This window comes from Monopterus albus, unplaced genomic scaffold (genome assembly GCF_001952655.1).
Source record: "Monopterus albus unplaced genomic scaffold, M_albus_1.0 scaffold23.1, whole genome shotgun sequence".
In the NCBI taxonomy this organism is placed as follows: domain Eukaryota; kingdom Metazoa; phylum Chordata; class Actinopteri; order Synbranchiformes; family Synbranchidae; genus Monopterus; species Monopterus albus.
Window position 1 is genome coordinate 3193858 of NW_018127903.1, and position 18925 is coordinate 3212782.

The 18925-nt window shown below is 40.2% G+C and overlaps 1 protein-coding gene across 1 annotated transcript in view; it reads right to left on the reverse strand.

Moving 5' to 3' along the window:
- Nucleotides 1-4312: 4312 nt before the first annotated feature.
- The window catches only part of lnpep (leucyl/cystinyl aminopeptidase), a 17284-nt gene continuing 2671 nt past the window's right edge, over nt 4313-18925 (reverse strand). Inside the window, exons 2-22 of the mRNA XM_020594474.1 lie at nt 18776-18870; nt 17987-18189; nt 16240-16351; nt 15819-16073; nt 15417-15607; nt 15009-15147; nt 14075-14209; nt 13803-13923; nt 13517-13668; nt 13332-13445; nt 13093-13224; nt 12784-12918; nt 11783-11943; nt 11609-11697; nt 11019-11202; nt 10752-10908; nt 9752-9936; nt 9331-9492; nt 8372-8512; nt 8205-8286; nt 4313-8043 (exon numbers count right to left, since the gene is read on the reverse strand). Of these exons, the coding sequence (XP_020450130.1) occupies nt 7912-8043; nt 8205-8286; nt 8372-8512; nt 9331-9492; nt 9752-9936; nt 10752-10908; nt 11019-11202; nt 11609-11697; nt 11783-11943; nt 12784-12918; nt 13093-13224; nt 13332-13445; nt 13517-13668; nt 13803-13923; nt 14075-14209; nt 15009-15147; nt 15417-15607; nt 15819-16073; nt 16240-16351; nt 17987-18189; nt 18776-18870 (3077 nt within the window). The 3' untranslated portion in view covers nt 4313-7911. The remainder of the gene's footprint in view (nt 8044-8204; nt 8287-8371; nt 8513-9330; nt 9493-9751; nt 9937-10751; nt 10909-11018; nt 11203-11608; nt 11698-11782; nt 11944-12783; nt 12919-13092; nt 13225-13331; nt 13446-13516; nt 13669-13802; nt 13924-14074; nt 14210-15008; nt 15148-15416; nt 15608-15818; nt 16074-16239; nt 16352-17986; nt 18190-18775; nt 18871-18925) is intronic.

An 18925-nucleotide genomic window follows, 5' to 3' on the forward strand; every position in this document is an offset into this window, starting at 1 on the left:
AAAGAGGAAATGCCTACATCGACCTGATCAACAGTGAGGAGAACGTGGTGAAGACAAACCTGAAGAATGCCTTCCTCATCCCAAGCTAGTGCCAACAGATCTTCTCAGTGAAAACTGCAAATGGAGTGGAGGTAAACTTTCATCAAGGCAGAAGTGAGCTGGGATGATAAGACATTTAAGATAGAATAGTGTACCAACCTAAAATCTTGACATGAGGTGTTAGGACACTGGAACTTTGCTGATGTACTGAAACTGGAACGTGTATCAAACACACTACACAGGAACCTACCTGTGAGGCATGTTTAAAGGGCAAGTTCACTCAAACGAGAAACAGAATCCCTGATGACAGAGCTAAAAAGCCACTTGAGTTGATACACACTGACCTAGCAGGGTCGATAGAGTCCGAGTCCATTGAAGGGTGTAAATATATCATTGCATTTACCGATGAGTACTCTGGTACAGTCATTGTGTATTTTCTGAGAAACAAGAGCAATGGAGCTAAGGCTACAAAACAGTTCCCTGCTGACTCAGTGCCTTATGGCAAGGTAAAATGCACACACACACACACACACACACACACACACACACACACACACACACACACACACTCTCCCCATCAGAATGGGACAGCAGAGAGGAGCTGTGCACATTATTTAAAATGGCAAAGAGTATGACAGCAACAAGACACAACAAACACAACAACAAACAATCAAGCACTGGGCAGGTTGATGTGACCGTGACTGCTCATCAGAAACCTAGAGCTCCAGAGCCAGGGCTATGTGCAGAAAGGTACAGGGAGAGAGAGGACACACTATGGGAGAGAGAAGACATAAAAGTTAATGACACATAATGAAGACATGTAAAAATAAAATGGGGCAGTGAGGAGAGGAGCTCCGCACCATGACACAATCCTCAGCCTAGGCCTATAACTAAGGGATGGTACACCAAATCAAACCGATCCTAGAATGCATGCCCAATAATGTGAAGCATAGGCATAAGCAAAGGCCATCCTGTTGACTAGAGACCACCAAGCAGTTAAATATACCCAGTGGCAATAGGAGAGCCCAGGCCCCCTGTTTGCTTGCAGTTATCAAAATGGCTGTCATTCTTATCCCTGTTCAGTCACATTAGTTCTTATGATGCCATGAAATATCAGAAGACATATCACAACATATTAAGCACCTTTCTACCCTCCCTTGCTATCCTACTATGATTATATGCATTAATTGTATTGCATGCACTCACGTTCACATTGTTGGTCTAATGTCACCATTTGATGACAGCAGAAAACGAAAAAGGGGAAAGTCTGAAAACAAGTCCCAGTTGGGCTTTTAGTCTCTTTCATCAGCTGACTGTCATACAGCTCACCTGCTGCCCATTTCACCATTCAAAGACTTTTCTCACGATTAGATGTTGCAGAACTAAGCAGCTGCAGGCCTGCATAGTTCTGCAACAGCCATTTGAACTAGAAAAGAAACCTTTATTGGCTGACATTCATTCATTCATTTTCTAGCGCTTAGTCCCTGAGCGGGGTCACGGGGGGGGGCGAAGCCAATCCTGGCCAGCAATCGGGCGAAGGCGGGGTACACCCTGGACAGGTCGCCAATCCATCGCAGGGCTAACACATAGACGAACAACCACACACACACTCCTATGGGCAATTTAGAGACACCAATCAAGTCTAATGCTGCATAACCAGACTGAGCATGTCTTTGGACTGTGGGAGGAAGCCGGAGTACCCGGAGAGAACCCACACAAGCACGGAGAGAACATGCAAACTCCACACAGAAAGGTCCCAGGTGGGGCCCGAACCCAGAACCTTCTAGCTGTGAGGCAACGGCGCTAACCACTGTGCCACCGTGTGCTGCCCTATTGGCTGACACTGTATTAAAAATAGAATGAAATTGCCAGTGCCCTTCCCAACAGTGTTTAAGTGGCAGAGAGATTAATTACACACCGATTCTTACATAAGTAATACACACCCACGCACGCACACAGTCAACGACCTATGTAATGTGCCAACAATCATAAACAATAAATCATCATTAAACCAGGACAGGTAAATAGTTCAAATGGTTCTTGGGTTTCCCACAGAAGCTGACTGAATAGGGCCAATAGTGATTGACTGATTTAATGAGCGGGTGTGTGCAACTTGTGACAATTCCTGGAAGAAAAATGCATCCACCTCCGATATTAAAATACTCTGAGTCTAGCGCTGAAAAGACTAAGGTAAAGGTTACAAGTATATTGGGAACAGTGAGAATCAACAGTTTGCCACAGCTATTCTAAAAACTTTTAGGACTGTTTAGCTGACTGTGGAGACACTGGTGTTTCTAATTCTGGGGACAAAATACACCCACCTCTGATGTAAAAGTACTCAGAGGCTTGTCTTGGGAAGACTGAAGTAAAGGGGTACAAAGTAAAATGAGAACAGTGAGAATCCACAGTCTGCCACAGCTATACTTGAAATACTAGGTATCTACTCATGGATGTTGCTAAATGTGCTGTCGTGTAATTGTTGCTTTTAAGTAATATTTAATGTTTTATCTAATTTGCATTCTAATGTTTTATGTATTTTGTATGAACTTTAATGTTTTATCCATCTGTGTGTATTGTGTGAAGCACTGCATTGCGTATGAAAATGTGCTATATAAATAAACTTTCCTTGCCGTGATATTCAGCGTCTTCGTAGCATAGGAGTGCTATTCCCAAACGAGCTTGAACCTGCAGCTGCACACTCAATGACATAAAACAGGGTTAATGAGTATAGACTATTGGACAAAAGTGGCTGCTTTAACCATTCAAACTAAATCTACAACAAAGTGTCCAAATAGTGATGGAGTAGAATAAGTTTGTTAACTCATGTACTACACTCAACTTTAGTTCCAAACTAATGGTCCTATTCTAAAGTAAGAGTATTTAATCTCAGTAAGACTTGAGAGGGACATTTTATGTTTAATGGGTCTATGTGTAGATTTAGTTTAATTAATGTGTTTGCAAATGGGGAAAATAACATTCACCTGAGAGGTGCAGTTCATAGTTTTTGTTTGCATATTTATGTGCAAACCATTTTCATGAGTCCATAAATGCTGATGCCTTATTAAATAATTATATCTGTCAAATTAAACTGTCTAGGGAGGCATTTTAACATCTGGCTAGGTGTGACAGAAAAGTAGACTTCTAGGCTAATTTTGACTTGTTTATCCTTACAAAACTGAAAAAGAATGCTTAATGTATGTCAACATACATTTACTGTATGCAATGATGCATTAATACTTCACAGTAAGTCATAGTTTTGCCAATGCAGCACACTTTGAATGATTCAGCACTTTTATTTTAAATGCATGACACTTTCTAATGAAGCATTACTCCTTTGCAGTAGTGACAAAATACATTCAGTAAGTACCTTTTCCACCTCTGTAACAGGACACACCTACTTACAACATCAGTAGGTTCTCACATAGAAGTAAAATTATGAGTATTATTCAGTCACATCTTCATTAAGTAAAATTATGAGTATTATTCAGTCATGTGACATATCTTCAGCTTGTCAATATCCCCAGCTTTTATACTTTCCTGTGCAGTACCATGACATCAGGAATGTCACTGTTTTAAGGTCTGCCAGCACCAACTGTTACTCACAGATGCAAAACACATACACATTACCACTGGTCAATACTTCCGTCTTGTAGAAACCATCCATGACCCACAAAGCATACGTTTTATCTTATGTTTTGCTTTTTATCATGTGATGAAATGGTGCTGCTTTTTTACACCGGTCCTTGCAGACTGCTTTGCAGGTTGTATTTAGATGGAAAGAGGGAAATTGAAACAAAGCTAAGAACTTACAACCATGCTAATATGCACACAACAACATGCTGGTGCAAAGCAAAGATTGCATAATCTTCACCAGATTTATTACAATTTATCCTGAAGGGACAGTGAATATATGTGTCAATTGATTGTTGTTGACACACTTCTCCTGGCATTAAAGGTAATATCAGATATGTTTAGTCCTAATGGGGCCATAAATATCTGTGCAAAATTCCATGTCAATCTATCTAATGGCTGCGGTAATTTCAGTCCAAAATGGTGGAACAACAGATCAGCAAACCAGCACAGCCATCCCTAGAGCCATGCTGTTGACCCTGGACAGGTTACCATTATATCACAGAGCTGACATGTAGACCAACAACCACACACACTCACACTCACTCCTACAGGCAAGTTAGAGTCGCCAGTCAACCTTTTGGACTGTGGGAGGAAGCCGGAGTACCCGGAGAGAACCCACGCAGGCACAGGGAGAACATGCAAACTCCACTCTGAAAGGCCCCAGGTTGGCCCAGGCTTGAACCTGGAACCTTCTTGCTAACCACACTGCCACTATTACAAATAACATATATAATATACAACTAAATAGAAGAAATACCACAGCAAAGGTCATACAGACCTTTGCTCTAAAAAGGTCTAAGTCTAAAGGAGCTGACACTGTTGAAAATGCGACAGCAGCAAACAAATTGCTGTGATGTCTGTCAGGTCTCATATAGCATTCAGCTTGGTCATTAATTACACCCAGTCTGGATTTCAGTACAAAGGAGTCAATTGTGTTTATACCTTGTGTTGTTTGGCCAAGAAAGAAAGTATGAAGGGAGAAAATACAGCCTGTATGATGTCTTCCAGCTGCATGGCCCTCTGCCAAAACAAGTCTGCAAGGCACAAAACACACTTTCTAAAACACACACACACACACCGAGGGAACAGTGGGTTAAAATGCACAAAAGCCTGCAGTTGTTTAAAATGAAAAGGTCCTTTTATAGTTAAAGGCTGTATTTAGTTTTAGGATAAAAAAATTTTAAAGGATCATCTTCCATAATATCCCCAGTGTCTAAATAAATCTTTTCAAGTCACTTACATTCATCTTTTAAGAAGTACAATATCTTTCAACTTCAAGAACACGAGTGAGAGCCACTATACAAGTTTCCAGCAGAGCTACAAAGACCTCTGGTGGTACAACTGAGAAGAATCATGCAAGAGGCATTAATGGTAGAAGTAAACCATTGTGTTTAGACAGCATCCTCCCAGTATCCAGTCATTCCTGAAAATCTTAGTTTTACCTATAATTTTTTTAGTAGTGCTTTGGCCTTTTATTTAACTTTTTTAATGCTATTTGGATTGACCGGGTGGTCTAGGCAGTAGCATGTTATTTTCCACTAATAAGGGAACGTGTCTGCTTTAGGAAACATCCAGAACTGAATTTACACCTTGTTTAGACTTTCCTTTCTCTAATGGTTAAGTTTCCCTCATCTGTTGGACGTCATGTAGATTTTTTAATACTAAAATTCACCATGGCTGGGCTCTTAAAAAAACAAAACAAACAAAAAAAAACACATCAGAAACATCAACCATTTCAACATCAATGCCACTGAAAGGAATTTAGCTGCAGCTGCATTTCAACAAACCATTTTAACATAATTTGTAAAGGACTCAGTTTTGCATTATCAGTGACAGAAAACCACCACAAGCTATTTTGAATTTAGGTACGTGATGAGTTGTCTATCTGAGAAAAAGAAAATCCAACATTTCTAAGAAAACAACTTTTATATTTGGTTTACATGAAGAGTGACACAAAAGCATTTACAGCATTTCATCCCAGTGTGAGACAATCTGATCAAGTTTACTCCACTACAGTCCTCCCTTCACTGATTTAACAGCTTTGACTAAGAATGAATATTGCAACAGATTTCACATGGACTAGTTATTTCTTTTTTAACAAAAATATAACAGGAACTCAGAGTACCATCATCTCAGTAGAGCTGCATAACCAGACTGAGCCAGGATTTAAATGTTTAGGACATGTAGAGGTATATTCAACACATCATCAGACTGTGGAACTATCATGAATCCCATGGAATAATTTGGCAATACTACTGACAATCTGCAGGTAGTTTAAGTTGCAGTTGTAAGTGATTTATTTAAACAGAATGCCCAAGCCTCTGTATTGTGATAACACTGCTAACCCCCACTGTTAACCTGGGAAGGATGCATATGCTGCCTCCAGTACTCATGGTGTCACTCTGCGTTTCCGTTTTCAGCTTCATCAAAAAATAATGTGCCGAGATTAAGAGTCACTGATCCTGTGCAGCCACCCCAACAAACCAGTAGGAGTCACTCTAATGCTGAGTTGCACAAGGACATGACCTACATGTATAATGCCCAGCGAATTGTGTTCACTGAAACACATGACCAAGCTGGAGGTATGGTTATTGGTGAGTGAACCTAGATAGATCTCACTGGTATTCTTTTGTTTTATGAACTTCAAAATTCCTGCTCACATAAATGGAACAAATGGGCTTTAGAGGATGAAAATGTCAAAACCAAATGCACAGGAGACAAGCCTGAAGAAGGTAACCAGGATTTCCATGGAAAATTCACTATATCTGTTAGAGATCACTTATCATGGATATTGTAACAATGATGGGGTGAAAAATAGCACTTTAAATAAAGCTCAGGATGAATGGACAACTTTACTTAACATCCTGGATCAAAAGATACTAAGAAACATATAAAGACACTTAACAGCTGACTAACTCGGACTCTTCTGTGAGTTCACTTGATTGATGAGCAAAAGCTTACTGGTCAGATTAGTCATCCCCAGTACCGATGTTGTACTATACATTCTTTAGATTCAGTATGCACATCAGTCCTTAAACATGAACATTCAGTGGCCAAAAAATAAAAACTCCTTGTGTTGGCCAAAATCAGGAAATAAAACATATTTGATTAAGAACGCTGATCAACTCTATGTATAATTTGATCTTTTAACTGCATACTGTATGTACAGTGTACACACACACACACACACACACACACACCAGAAAGAAAATCTAAAAATCTTTAAAAGTCAAAATGTGTCAAACTGTACATCCAACATTGCAGGGAAAAGTCACATATTTACATTTATACTTACAAGTTTAAAAGCATATGGAGTTAAAGAATGAGTGTATACAATGATTGCACCGCAAACAAGCAAAGTAAAACGTGCTGACCAGAACTAAACTGTTCTTATGACTGATAGAGAAAGACAGCGAGAACAACCGGCTCCAGTGTGCACTGCCTGTGCTAATCTATGACACACTGCTTGTTGATTTGCACCTGCATCGCTGTGCAGGATGCCATCTACTGTACACAGTGGCAAGGTTTGTCAGTACATTCAATTAATGCCAACACAAGTTTGGCAATCTGAGCAATCAATCGGCCAGTCTTCTAGCCAAACCATGATTTATATGCTTCATGTTGCATGAATAGTTAAAGCACAGACTGTTTCTGTTTATAATGGGAAATTTAGAAAACTAACATCTCTAGTACCGCTAATTTTAACTTTTCATTACCGAGGAATCACTGACACCTGCATCTACAGAAACCCATTGGCAGAGAGAAAGTCCAGCACTGACTGACAGTGCGTCCATTAGTAATGTCAACGTTCTTCAAACCTGCTCTATTTGAAGGGGCCATTATGCAGCTCGTACAGTTAAATGCCCGAGAGCAGGCTGAGCAAAAGGACGCGGGGGAGGCATGATTGTCTGCTCAGGCACGAAGTTTATATTAGAGCTGCAGAGAAGAGGTTTGGTCAGCAGCATTAAGTGAGAGGAGTGTGTGTTTGCATCTGACAACGCCCTGTCAGACACACAATCAGAGAGCCACCCTGAGCTAAAAAATAAACTCACATGGCCAAACCTCAGAAAAGCAAATACCTTGTCCACCCAGGTAGAGCACAACCTCTGGGTTGTTAGAACTCTGGCCTGGATAAAGGGAGTCAAAAGAGACAGGCCCATAATAGTGCAAACATTACTGATGTCCTGATGACACACCCCAGCTGCCTGAGAGAGAGGCAGGGACTGATGGAGGGCCTGTTTAGAGCCTTTTTCGCAGCGTAGGCAGGTTGTTGTCCATCCAGCGCTGGTTCAGCCTGATGGTTTCCAAAGCTTCCCGCACACTCCTCATCTGAGAGCCACGCTCCTTCAGACTAGAGAAGAAACCCTGCACCTATACGACACATAAAACACACATTGGGGAGTTCGCCAGCTCAGACCTCACATTTCACACTAAAAACGTTTTGTAATCAGCTGACATCTGTAGCTCTGCAGACAAGTGCAGAGCTACAGTACACTGCAGCATAAGTGTATTCTTTTACATTAAAAACATACTTGATCAAGGTGTGCCTGTGTAGAAAACTGGGAAGTGGAAGATTTGATGACTGCCTGTAGAGCAAAGGAGCCCAGAGGGAACCTACAGCAAAAAATGCATAAACACTAATGTTGTTTCATCTTTTCACTTTTTATGTCATAATCTTAAAATGCATTCTAACACTTACTTCTCTATGAGGCGGTCCCAGTTCTCCTGTATAAAATCCCAGGCAAACAAGTAGCCCGCGAAACCGTTACACACAGTGCTGATGACCAAAGGCAACTCCTGCGTCTGGATGATATCTCCTTTTAGAGCTGCGTGTAGAATCCTAGACAGGCCACAATATTTCAGTAAATAAAGAACACTACACTCACTCCATCATAATCACTTCAGTACAGTATGTGACTACACAGCCCTGTAATCATTGTTCTATTACAAACAGGTTGCAGAACAAACACGTTATGAGGTCGATAAATTAAAAGACTCAGAGTTAGGACAAGGAAAAACCTCTTCATCACTTTTCATATATTGGTGATTTAGTAAATGATCATCTGTCACTAGGGGCGTGACAAGATCTCGTGCCACAGTATTAAAATGTGATATTTCTCGTGGAGGCAAAAGCTGTCTCGTGTTACCAGTACATAACAGATCCAGTCTAGTATGACAGAGTGTGACAATATGTTCACATTAGTCTGGCAAAAACACAACTCCCTGCTGTGTGGGCGCGTTGGTCGGAGGGTGAGGGATTGCAGGGGAAGTGTTGTAAGTGTGTATGATACGGTCATGTTGTGACGGGTCAATGTGAGTAGCTTCATACAAGTTTCCAGCCCTGAACTTCTGTTGTGTTTTGTTTAGCCATGCTGCTAACATAGCCTACTTTACCTTAGCACCAATTCTACAACCAGTGTGTCGGCACTGATAGATACAAATCACCCTGAACATCCAGTACTAACAAAAATGCATGATGTGTCGTTATGGTTACTCATTACTCATGAAATTTCACTTATGGCAGTGAATGCAGTAGCATTTAAAACGTTGCTGCTCTGTTGGCTCTGAATGAAACTGTCCAGTTCAGACTATGTATACTTCACAAATCATCTAAGAAGTTGCTTGATCCTGGCCAGAAGCAGCCACACACACACTTACCATACTACGTGTCGTGCATTCTGAGTGGATGCTAGGCCCTGTAGCATTTTTCGTTTCTCTGCATCATAGGTGGAGTATCTGTACATGCTGAGCAGAGTTGACCAGTCCTCATCTGACTGAGCAGCTACAGTGAATACAACTCTCTGCAGATCGCCTGGTATGCTACAGAAATACATACATAAAATACATATACTGCAGAATAAATATACAAACATATTTTAGGTTAACTGCTCAAATGTTCAGTTTTCTTCCTAAACATCAGATTCCAGTTACTCATTAAATCTAAATACAACCCCCTTCTGGTTCTGCTAAAGACAATTTCTATCTCTAAAAATGTGTTTGGGCCACCCTGCTCACCCTGTTGCCACTGTGACCCTGACCACGAGAAGCAAAATCAAAGTTTCTTGTTTGCTTTACGTACCGTATTGTCCCATTAGACTGGACATACTGTGTGAACATGGCTTTGGCTTTCTGAGTGCAGCTTTCTTCATTCAGACTACAAGCCATCTCTAGTAGCGCTGACCGTAACTCCTGTTTAGATATGCTCTCCTCCTCTTCCCAGGTTTGGTTGCCCATCAGTGAATGAAAATGAAGCAGAATATAGTTCTTTTACATGTAAGAAAGAAAGAAAAAAATCAAGGAGACATTATTACACATACAACACTACACCAAACCCTAATTGTACAAATTGACTGACATGTATTTTTCATACTTCATTCAACAATAATTTGTAACTAAAACTAGTCAACATTTTGACTGCTTAAATAAAATCAACCCTGATATGAAAGATGTTTTTTTTAAGTTTATGATCAATCAGCCCTTTGCACTAAAAATATGCAATTTCAAGGGGTTGAAGTGGTTTCAAGTTGAAGATATGAACTTTTTTATGTTGCACTTTGTGATATTAAGATTTAAGAAAAACAATTCATTTAAATAATGCAGTTAATAAACAATATAAATGCACATAAGGAAGATATCAGTTATCAGAAATGGGGAAATATTTGCTTGTACTTTAAATTCAAGGACATTTGGGTTAATTCTAAGGTTGTGTTTGGTAAAAATTCAAGGACTAAAGATCTGTATTTCTGAATTAAGACATAACATTATTCATGTTTAAGTCTTACAGCTTAAACTTTATTGTTTTTATGCTATGTTCATGTTACTCTCCCAAGCTCTCTATGTACACTACCAGTCAAATGTTTGGACACTTTTCCATTGAATTTAATGGATAACTCCTCTTCAAAACCTTAGTGACAGTAATTCTTTAAATGAATAAAAGAATAAAGTTATTCTTTAAAAAAACAGAGTACTTTTATTTTAATCCATGAACTATTGAGGATTTTTATGATTATGAATATTATGAATGTGTTTGATGGTCACTTCTTACTGTCTTTAGTGTGTAGATACTGTATGATCATTACCTTCATGCGGGCCACAAGATATTGCTCTTGTCTTTTGTCAAGCAGTCTGTAAATACTACTGAGCTGTAACAAGGCCTCTTTCACAGGAGAAGTCTCAGTTTCGTTGAGCAGGTAGTTCAACAGGTTTAGAACTTGATGGAAGGATACACGCCCCAGTCTGTTGACAACGCAGGACCAAGAAGAAGAAGTGACATTAGAAAATATTCTTCCTCTTCTTCTTGTATCACTGAATGCAGGTGAAAAAACTATTCAATTTGTCTTTTATACCTGGAGAGAGCAAAGATGTTGTGTATGAGAGAGGCACGGTCCTCATGTGTAAGAACACTGACATTATTGGACAAAGCCTCTATAAGAGAGTCCCAGCCCTCACTTCCGTAGTGGACGATGTAGAAGCCTGTGTTTCTGTAATTCAGCTTCAGCCACTTCACAGTTTGTGGAAGCTTAAAAGTGCCTGAACACACACACACACACACACACACACACAAATCCCATTTCACACTGTGCCCCAGACATTGAGACTTACAGCATGGCTACACAGAAGGCATTTTAGTCATGTTTTTCACTTGTCTGTCTCACGAAACAGATACACTCCTACATTATTTTTAATCAATAAAGCTACGCAGGCTGCGTAACAGCTGGCTTTTTATGCTTCAAGTCTAGTTTTCTGCATTTTCATGCGGAATAGTGACAGTGTATTGGAATATACTGCAAGTGTTTTCAAAACACAGGTGACCTACACTTAGTACTGTGCCTGAATACCTCCTGTGTAGATGCGATACACCAAAGCTGCTGCTGCGTTACACAACAAAATGTGTAAACACAGTGTTACTGATGGAGGTTAATAGTTTGTGATTTACCTGACTTGGTCTTCAGGGTGAACATCTGTCTGCACTCAGGGGCCAAGCTACAGCTGTCGTTTACATATGTCACAGGGACATTCCACAGCCTAAAGAGGGTGCACAGTACAGATAGGGTTGTGGTGTGTTTCTATTATCTTTATATGTGTGTGTTTGTGAGATAATGTAACCCACCTGGAAGTATGTGTGGCATTGTCAGACGTGAGAAGGAAGTGCTCCTGTGTGAGGGTCACCTGATCTCCCTTGCGGCTTACAGTGACCAATGGGAAGCCTTTCTGTGATGTCCATGAGCTCATCATCTCTGACACATTCTGGGGTAGCGTCGAGACGTCAACCTGAAAACAGTAAGAGCAATCCATAGTCTGTGCAGTCTAATGCCATGTACATTGCCCTCATGAATATATAAGCATGTTAGTAGGAGTAGTCTGAAACTCTGCAGCTATATTTTGAAGATTTGTTTCTAAAAATTACAATTTCCCTGATCCAAAACGAAAAGGGATGTAACAGACACAAACAAAACAGTGAAATAATCTCAAAAGGTTTACACAACTCATAGATTCCATCTAAACCATGTCTTTTAATATATAATCCAAATATCAACATTCATATTGAATTCTTGGTCTTTGATGTCTGCAAAATCCACTTTTTTATTTTGTTTAATTAACTTTGTAATACTAACAGACATTTAGAACTGCTTCCAAATGATCTGCGCAAAACTCAGCATGTGCAAGTAAGACAGGAGCAGCAGGTGGAAGTAATGAGTTGGCAGATCGCCCTTAAACTTAGGGCACTTGGTGCAAACCCTTTTGACAGTAATTAATCAATCTGTATCTACCTTCTCCTGTGCTCTGACTCCTCTTTAAAGGGCAATAAACAAAAAGAGGAACACTCAAAGGAATCAATAAATTATCATTAACCATGATCGCAAATCATTTTCTGCCTTATGGAGTATCTTGATAATGTAGCCCCTGAGACAGTTCTCTGTGATCCCCCTTATGTGATGACAATAAAACTAGTCAAATGTAGCTGAGAGCTGCATTTTAGCCAGAGAGTTGGCAGAAAGTCTGCAAAGCGAACTTATGGGTTAAAATTAGCTAAAGATATAAACAAATGATGTTTGCAGTCCATTATAATCAATGAAAACAGCACAAAAAGGAACATATGCGTCCACGCACCTGTGTAAGGCTGTTCCACAGATCTTCAGTGTCCGTGTTTGATCCATTGAACTGTTTCAGGTATTGAAGGATACCCTTTTTGAACTGTTGATTCCATGGCAGCGAGGCATTTAACATCAGGAGAAGGGATGCACCCTGGAAGACAGAGGCACAAAATCTCGGTGATCAGGACCAAAACAAAGTACTAACTACAGTTATACAGATAGTGAGGTGTAGTAGAACAATTGCACCATGAGATAAACCACTAGACAGATATTAAGTGAATAAATGAACACTGCACCTACTTATCTACTGCATATAAATGTGTACCTTTTCATAGGAGACAGAGTCAAACATTTCTTCCACCTGTTCTGGCGTATTAACCTCTGTTGACACAGCATGGGAGGAGTTTAGTGCGTCTTTGTCCAAGGCTCTGAACCGCATTGCCAGGAACGAATTACCCTGCAAACAAACACAGGATGTACTGTAAAGGTACACAGTGAAGCACACAATCTTTTCTGCTTCAGATTATCAGAGAAATAATTTATGAACCAGATGTGTGAACTTACAATGTCGAGCTGGGGCAACACTCTCTGCACTGACGTGTACTGCATGTAAGTGGCGAAGCCTTCATTGAGCCACAAGTCATTCCACCATCTCATAGTTACCATGTTTCCAAACCACTGCAACACAACATCGGGATTTAGATCATATCCACTGTACCTGTCACAAGCAAAAAGGTAAACACAAGTACCTGATGAGCTAGCTCATGTGCTATGATAGAGGCAACCACTTGTTTTTCCAGAGAAGAGGACTTGTTGCCCACCAGCAGACTGGTCTCTCTGAAAGTCATCAGTCCCCAGTTCTCCATGGCTCCTGCCAGGAAATCCGGGATGGCTACCAAGTCTGTCAAAGGAGAGAGGGCACATAGTGAGAGTGAGGAGTGTAAAGAGGAATCAAAAGAAAGAACAGTGAGAGGGGTGTAAATTAATGTGCGTACAGATTTTGTAAGAAGTGCAAGTGTGTGTAAGTGTACTCACCTAGTTTTTTGAGGGGGTAGTCAATATCAAAGAAATCACTGTAGAACTCCAGCAGCTTGGAGGCAGTGTCCAGAGCATAGTCAGTGTACTCTTTCTTCTCTGGCACAGAGTACACGGACACCTAAAACAAATAGATCTATGTATACACTATATCATCCAGGCAGTTTATAAGCAACAATACAACCTCACTGAATTCTAAATGTAAAAATATATTGGTGCCAACATGTAGAGCCTTAATTAAAAGCAAAGAGTCAGATCAATGTCAGACCTACCAGAGTGTCTGAGACATTTTTGCTGATAGGAGTAAAGTCAGCAATGATGAAGGCCACAAGGTAGGTACTCATGTTGACACTAGTTTTTTCAAACTCATCCTGTATGAGGCCATTGGTAAGTGGTGTAGACGTAGCCTGAAACACACAGCATAAGGACAAGATGACTACCAGCTAATGTCGGAAGAATACCCCAAACTAAATCAAATTTAGCACATTGTCAGAGTGCTGCACAATACAGCACTGCAAGCTAATAACGGTACATGGCCTGCCAACTGTCAACTGCGCTCACTCAGAGGTTACGAGTCGCAGTGGGAACAGGAATGACTCAAGTTTTCCAAAAACAGAAGTAACATACAGTAAATATAGGGAGTGACTGACTTAACATGTTGTTGTACTATAAGGTGCGGCTATATAGGTGATAAACATGACATTGTTGGCCAGTAGCAACTTGACAATATGTTGTCAAAATTGAAGACAAAATACTTTTTTAGGTCATACACCTGCCACTGAATCCATTAATAGGAAATTCTATTTTATAGTGTATATAATGTCAGTGGTTACTTGCCAAATGCTATTAAACACACAACATCTGTGCTAATCTAGTGACGCTGAGCAAAGACACTAATATACCCTGTGTCCAAAATATTTTTTTATGTTCAGATAAATTCTTTAAGTTTAACTTGTACTTAGAAAATACACTACTGAAACCAAATGTAATTCGAAATCAGTTCCTGTTTTATATCAGTTTTAGTCTGAAATCTCAAAAATGAACTGTCAAATAATGTCAGCCTTTATATCAAATGTTCTGTGTTAGAGTGGAAAAACTTTGCTAACTGAATAAATACACTGATGAAGACATTTAGCACAGTGAGTAGGATGTTTCACTCAGTACCATATTGTAAATTTAAAAAGGTGTTACCTGATGTTACAGTACCTTAGGCATGTTGGAAAGAGTCATGTAGTTTGATTTTCTGCTGATTTTAATCAGGAAGGTGGCTTTGAAAGCCGGTTCGTCAAAGCAAGGAAAGGCCTTTCTAGCTGCCAGTGGCTCAAACTGGGTTGCAGCGAGGACCCTGGGGACAAGAGGGAGAGAAACATGATCATGCACATATATCAAATTAGATAAATGCTGTAAATTCACTAAAACAGCCTCTACTTTCCTTTTTAATTATCTTTACAGCACTGCATTATTAGTGTCTGGCCATGAGTAGAGCCAAAGGTCACAAGATCAGCTGTGAATACATGATACTCTCCATGCACCCTTTTTATCAAGCCCTTACTCTGCACCACATACTTCAGCTGCTGGGAGGTAGTGACAGCACAGCCAGTCAGTCAAATATACCTTTTGTTTCCATCTTTATCAGTATATGAGCTCTTGTAGAAACCACCATAGGTGTTTGAGAGGTTGGCAGAGTAATCCAGGGTCAAAACACAGTACTGGCCTTCCTTCAGCTCCTCGGAGAACTTCACAGCTATCTGCTGTCTGGGTTTGTACTCTAGTACAGTCACAACACTGGTCTTCCTATCACCCAACTGGAAGAGAGAAAGTATTAGTTAACAACTGACAGACAACAGTGAAAGCAAAAAGTCTGAATCAATTATTTTGATTGGCACAAATGAAATCTTTGTATACAGTTCTGTACAACTAGTTAAGCAGGCTTTGCACATCACAGAATGAAGTCTAAATGATCTAAACTCTGTCATTACACACAGTTATCTGTACACAATCCTATTCCAATCCCACCTTGAAGGTAGCTTTGGTAATGTTGAGATTAGCGCTGTGCAGGACAATGCGCTTGGTATTGTGACGCACAGACATGTTAATAACTGTGCGGCCAGTGAAAGTCATGCTCTCAAGGTCAGGGTTCAGGGTGAGGTCATAGCTGAGAGGATGTATGCTCTGAGGCAGCCGGAACTCAGCCCATGGAAACAGTTCATGGACATTCGTGGCCCAAGGGTACACTGGCTCCAGGGTATTATTTGGCTTTTGGCAACCTGCCTGAAAAAGCATGAAGGTTTGGGGTGAGCCAGGGAAATGGGTAAAACTGTGAGATTAAACAGTGAAATAATCTGATATTGACATGATGAGTTGAAAGAGTCATGTTTAGCTATCTGCTAATGGTCAGAAAAGAAACCTATGCAGAGCTAGTTAATATTTTCCTTACCTTGGTAAAGTTGCATCCAGGTAAGAAGTACAGTACCATAGTCAGAGAGGCCACTATCACCAGGAGTAACACACACACAACCGTGCTCCGGGTTGAGGGCCGTGAACATGACCTGAAGGCAGGAAGAGTTGCTTACTTTGACCGCTTTGACAAAAAGGATGAAAGGGAGCAGCAATGCTTATGAAGAAGCTGTAGACAGAGGTGTGGTGGAGGGAAGAGGCTGGGTAAAGTTTCAGCTTAGTACTCTGCTGCTCAGTGGACTAAAGCCCTTTCCTATCCAGATTAACCTGCACATGTTTTGGCAGTTTTCGTTATCTGCATCATATCGAGATGGAAGCCTGAATAAATTTTCTATCTAAGACAATGACAAACATTAAACGGTCATACATTTGTCATTAACATACTGCTAATATCCATCACAGCCACTGTGTGAAAAAGCTTCATCTTTTCAGAGTGGTCATATACACACAGACCAAAAAAGAAAACACTTCTTTGCACTCACTGATTTATCTGGAGAAGCTGCAGGTTCTATGTGTGAAAGGGGTTTGGTATTTGGCACAGCTTTTGATATTCACTTCACACACTCAATTACAATACTGTGAGGCAGGGCAGCACAATTATGTCTGACAATTATTTACTGTGTTTACATGTAATGGTTACTTTTGTTGTTCGGAACATACAACTGAAACCACACAAGTATTATAGCTCCATAAATTTTGAGATGACTTGTTGAGTGATTACGGATGTGTCATTTTACATTGAGGTGCACTAACTTTAAGGGCAAATATGCGCTTTCTTTCTTCTGCAGCTGTAACCACAGTTTCTGGTAGGACTCTGAATGTAGCAGCTGTTTCAGGAAATGTTCGCCAACACTGCCACGAGTGGTTTGATGATTCTATGTAACATCTGTGCCATGGAACGATGCGTCTATTGCTTCCATCCATAGCCACTGGCTCAATAAGTCTTATCTCAAAATCTCTTCTTCAGTATTTATTTCAACAGGACATTTGAAAAAAAAATGACTAAATTACAATACATTCACCTGAATTCAACATTTATCATTAACATCTGCATTTCCAAAAATACTAATCGCACAAGCTTTGCACATGACACTAGGTGATCAGCAGGTCAAAATGGAATCTGCAGATGTTTTTCTTTTACATTTTTCTGTGGTTATTCATGATGGGAATCTATGGAACACAGCAGAGTGATTTATTTATTTGCTTGTAATGTACAAGAAAATATTCATTTAGCTAACAATGATTTTTTTTTTTAAATCAAAAACAAGCACATAAATTCATTAAGGTAGCCTGAAATAATCTTGAGCAGGGTGAATATGGGATAACATTTTCAGACAATCTTGTCAGGAGACATTAATATCTTTGTTAACAGACACTGACCTGGGCTGTTCACACAGGCTACTGTGGGGAACAGCTCTAGAAGGTTGACATGAGAAGTGTCACAAATTGTTATGTAAGGGAAAAAGAAGTGCTAGGCAGAGCTGTGCAACTAACCAACCGACACGTGCTTCTATTCCAAGTTCCTACTTTTGTTTCAAAATCTGCGGAAAATCTGTGGAGGTCTCATCAGAAATCTGTGGGCTCAGATTCCATCTGGGCCTGGTGATTATTTATCCAGCATTGCTTTGAGACAAAAATGCCACAAGCCGTGCCACATAGGAAAAAGATTTTTTTTAATGCTAACATACTACACAACACCACAAATCCTGACTTTTCCAGTAAATTACCTGGGTGGGTCCCGTCTGGTGTAAGGGGAAGAACCGGATCTGTGAGCAGAGCTACGGTTCATAAAGGACATTCCCAGCAGACGGGCTGAAGACTCGCAGTCCTCCTCATCTTCATCCATGTCATTCTCTCCCAGGCCTCGCACAAGTAGCCGTGAGCTACGAGGCTCATACACCACCTCATCTGGGTCAAGAGCAGGAAATGTCTGCAGAGAACAGTACACTCTGTTAGTCTCCAGTTACGCTGTGCATTGTTTCCTTTATAACGGTAATAATTGGACCGCCTTTCCAGATAAATGAATTAGCACAGGGTAAGATGTCCTATTTGGAGGTGGTCATGAGAGTGACAGCAGAAACTGAACACTGGAAGACAATAAAAGAGAGTGCATTGTAAACATAAAATACATTTAATATCCCTTCTGTAACTCTGAAGAGAGAGACATACTATTTACTTATTTAGTGGAGACAAAGCATCTTCAGCATCCCAAAAAAAATCTCATTTCAGCTAGAAGTAATTCATACGATGCTGACTATAGTTAGTTGCAGCTGACAGATTAAAAAAAAAGTACAAACATGTACAAGAGTGCACTGTATATACTGAACCAAAAGTGTGCAAATATTTAATAAACGCTTTATTGATCACATCAGATTTACAGATGAAAGCACTTGTGTCAAATGTGCAGAATGATGCAAATATACATTTTGAGATATGCTAATTCTTGAGCTAGGCTAGGCTGGTTCTTGAAATGAAGATGTGCATAGCGTGCATGACATATGATGACAAGGACGTACTGGAGATGTAGTGGTGTCTTTGGCCAAATCCACAATATCAGGCTCTTCTTCAAACATGCTGTTCTCAATCATGTTTCTCGGCAGACTCGCACGCTCTACAACACATAGAGGAAAAGAAATCAGATGATTTTGAAAAAGGGAAATGAGAGA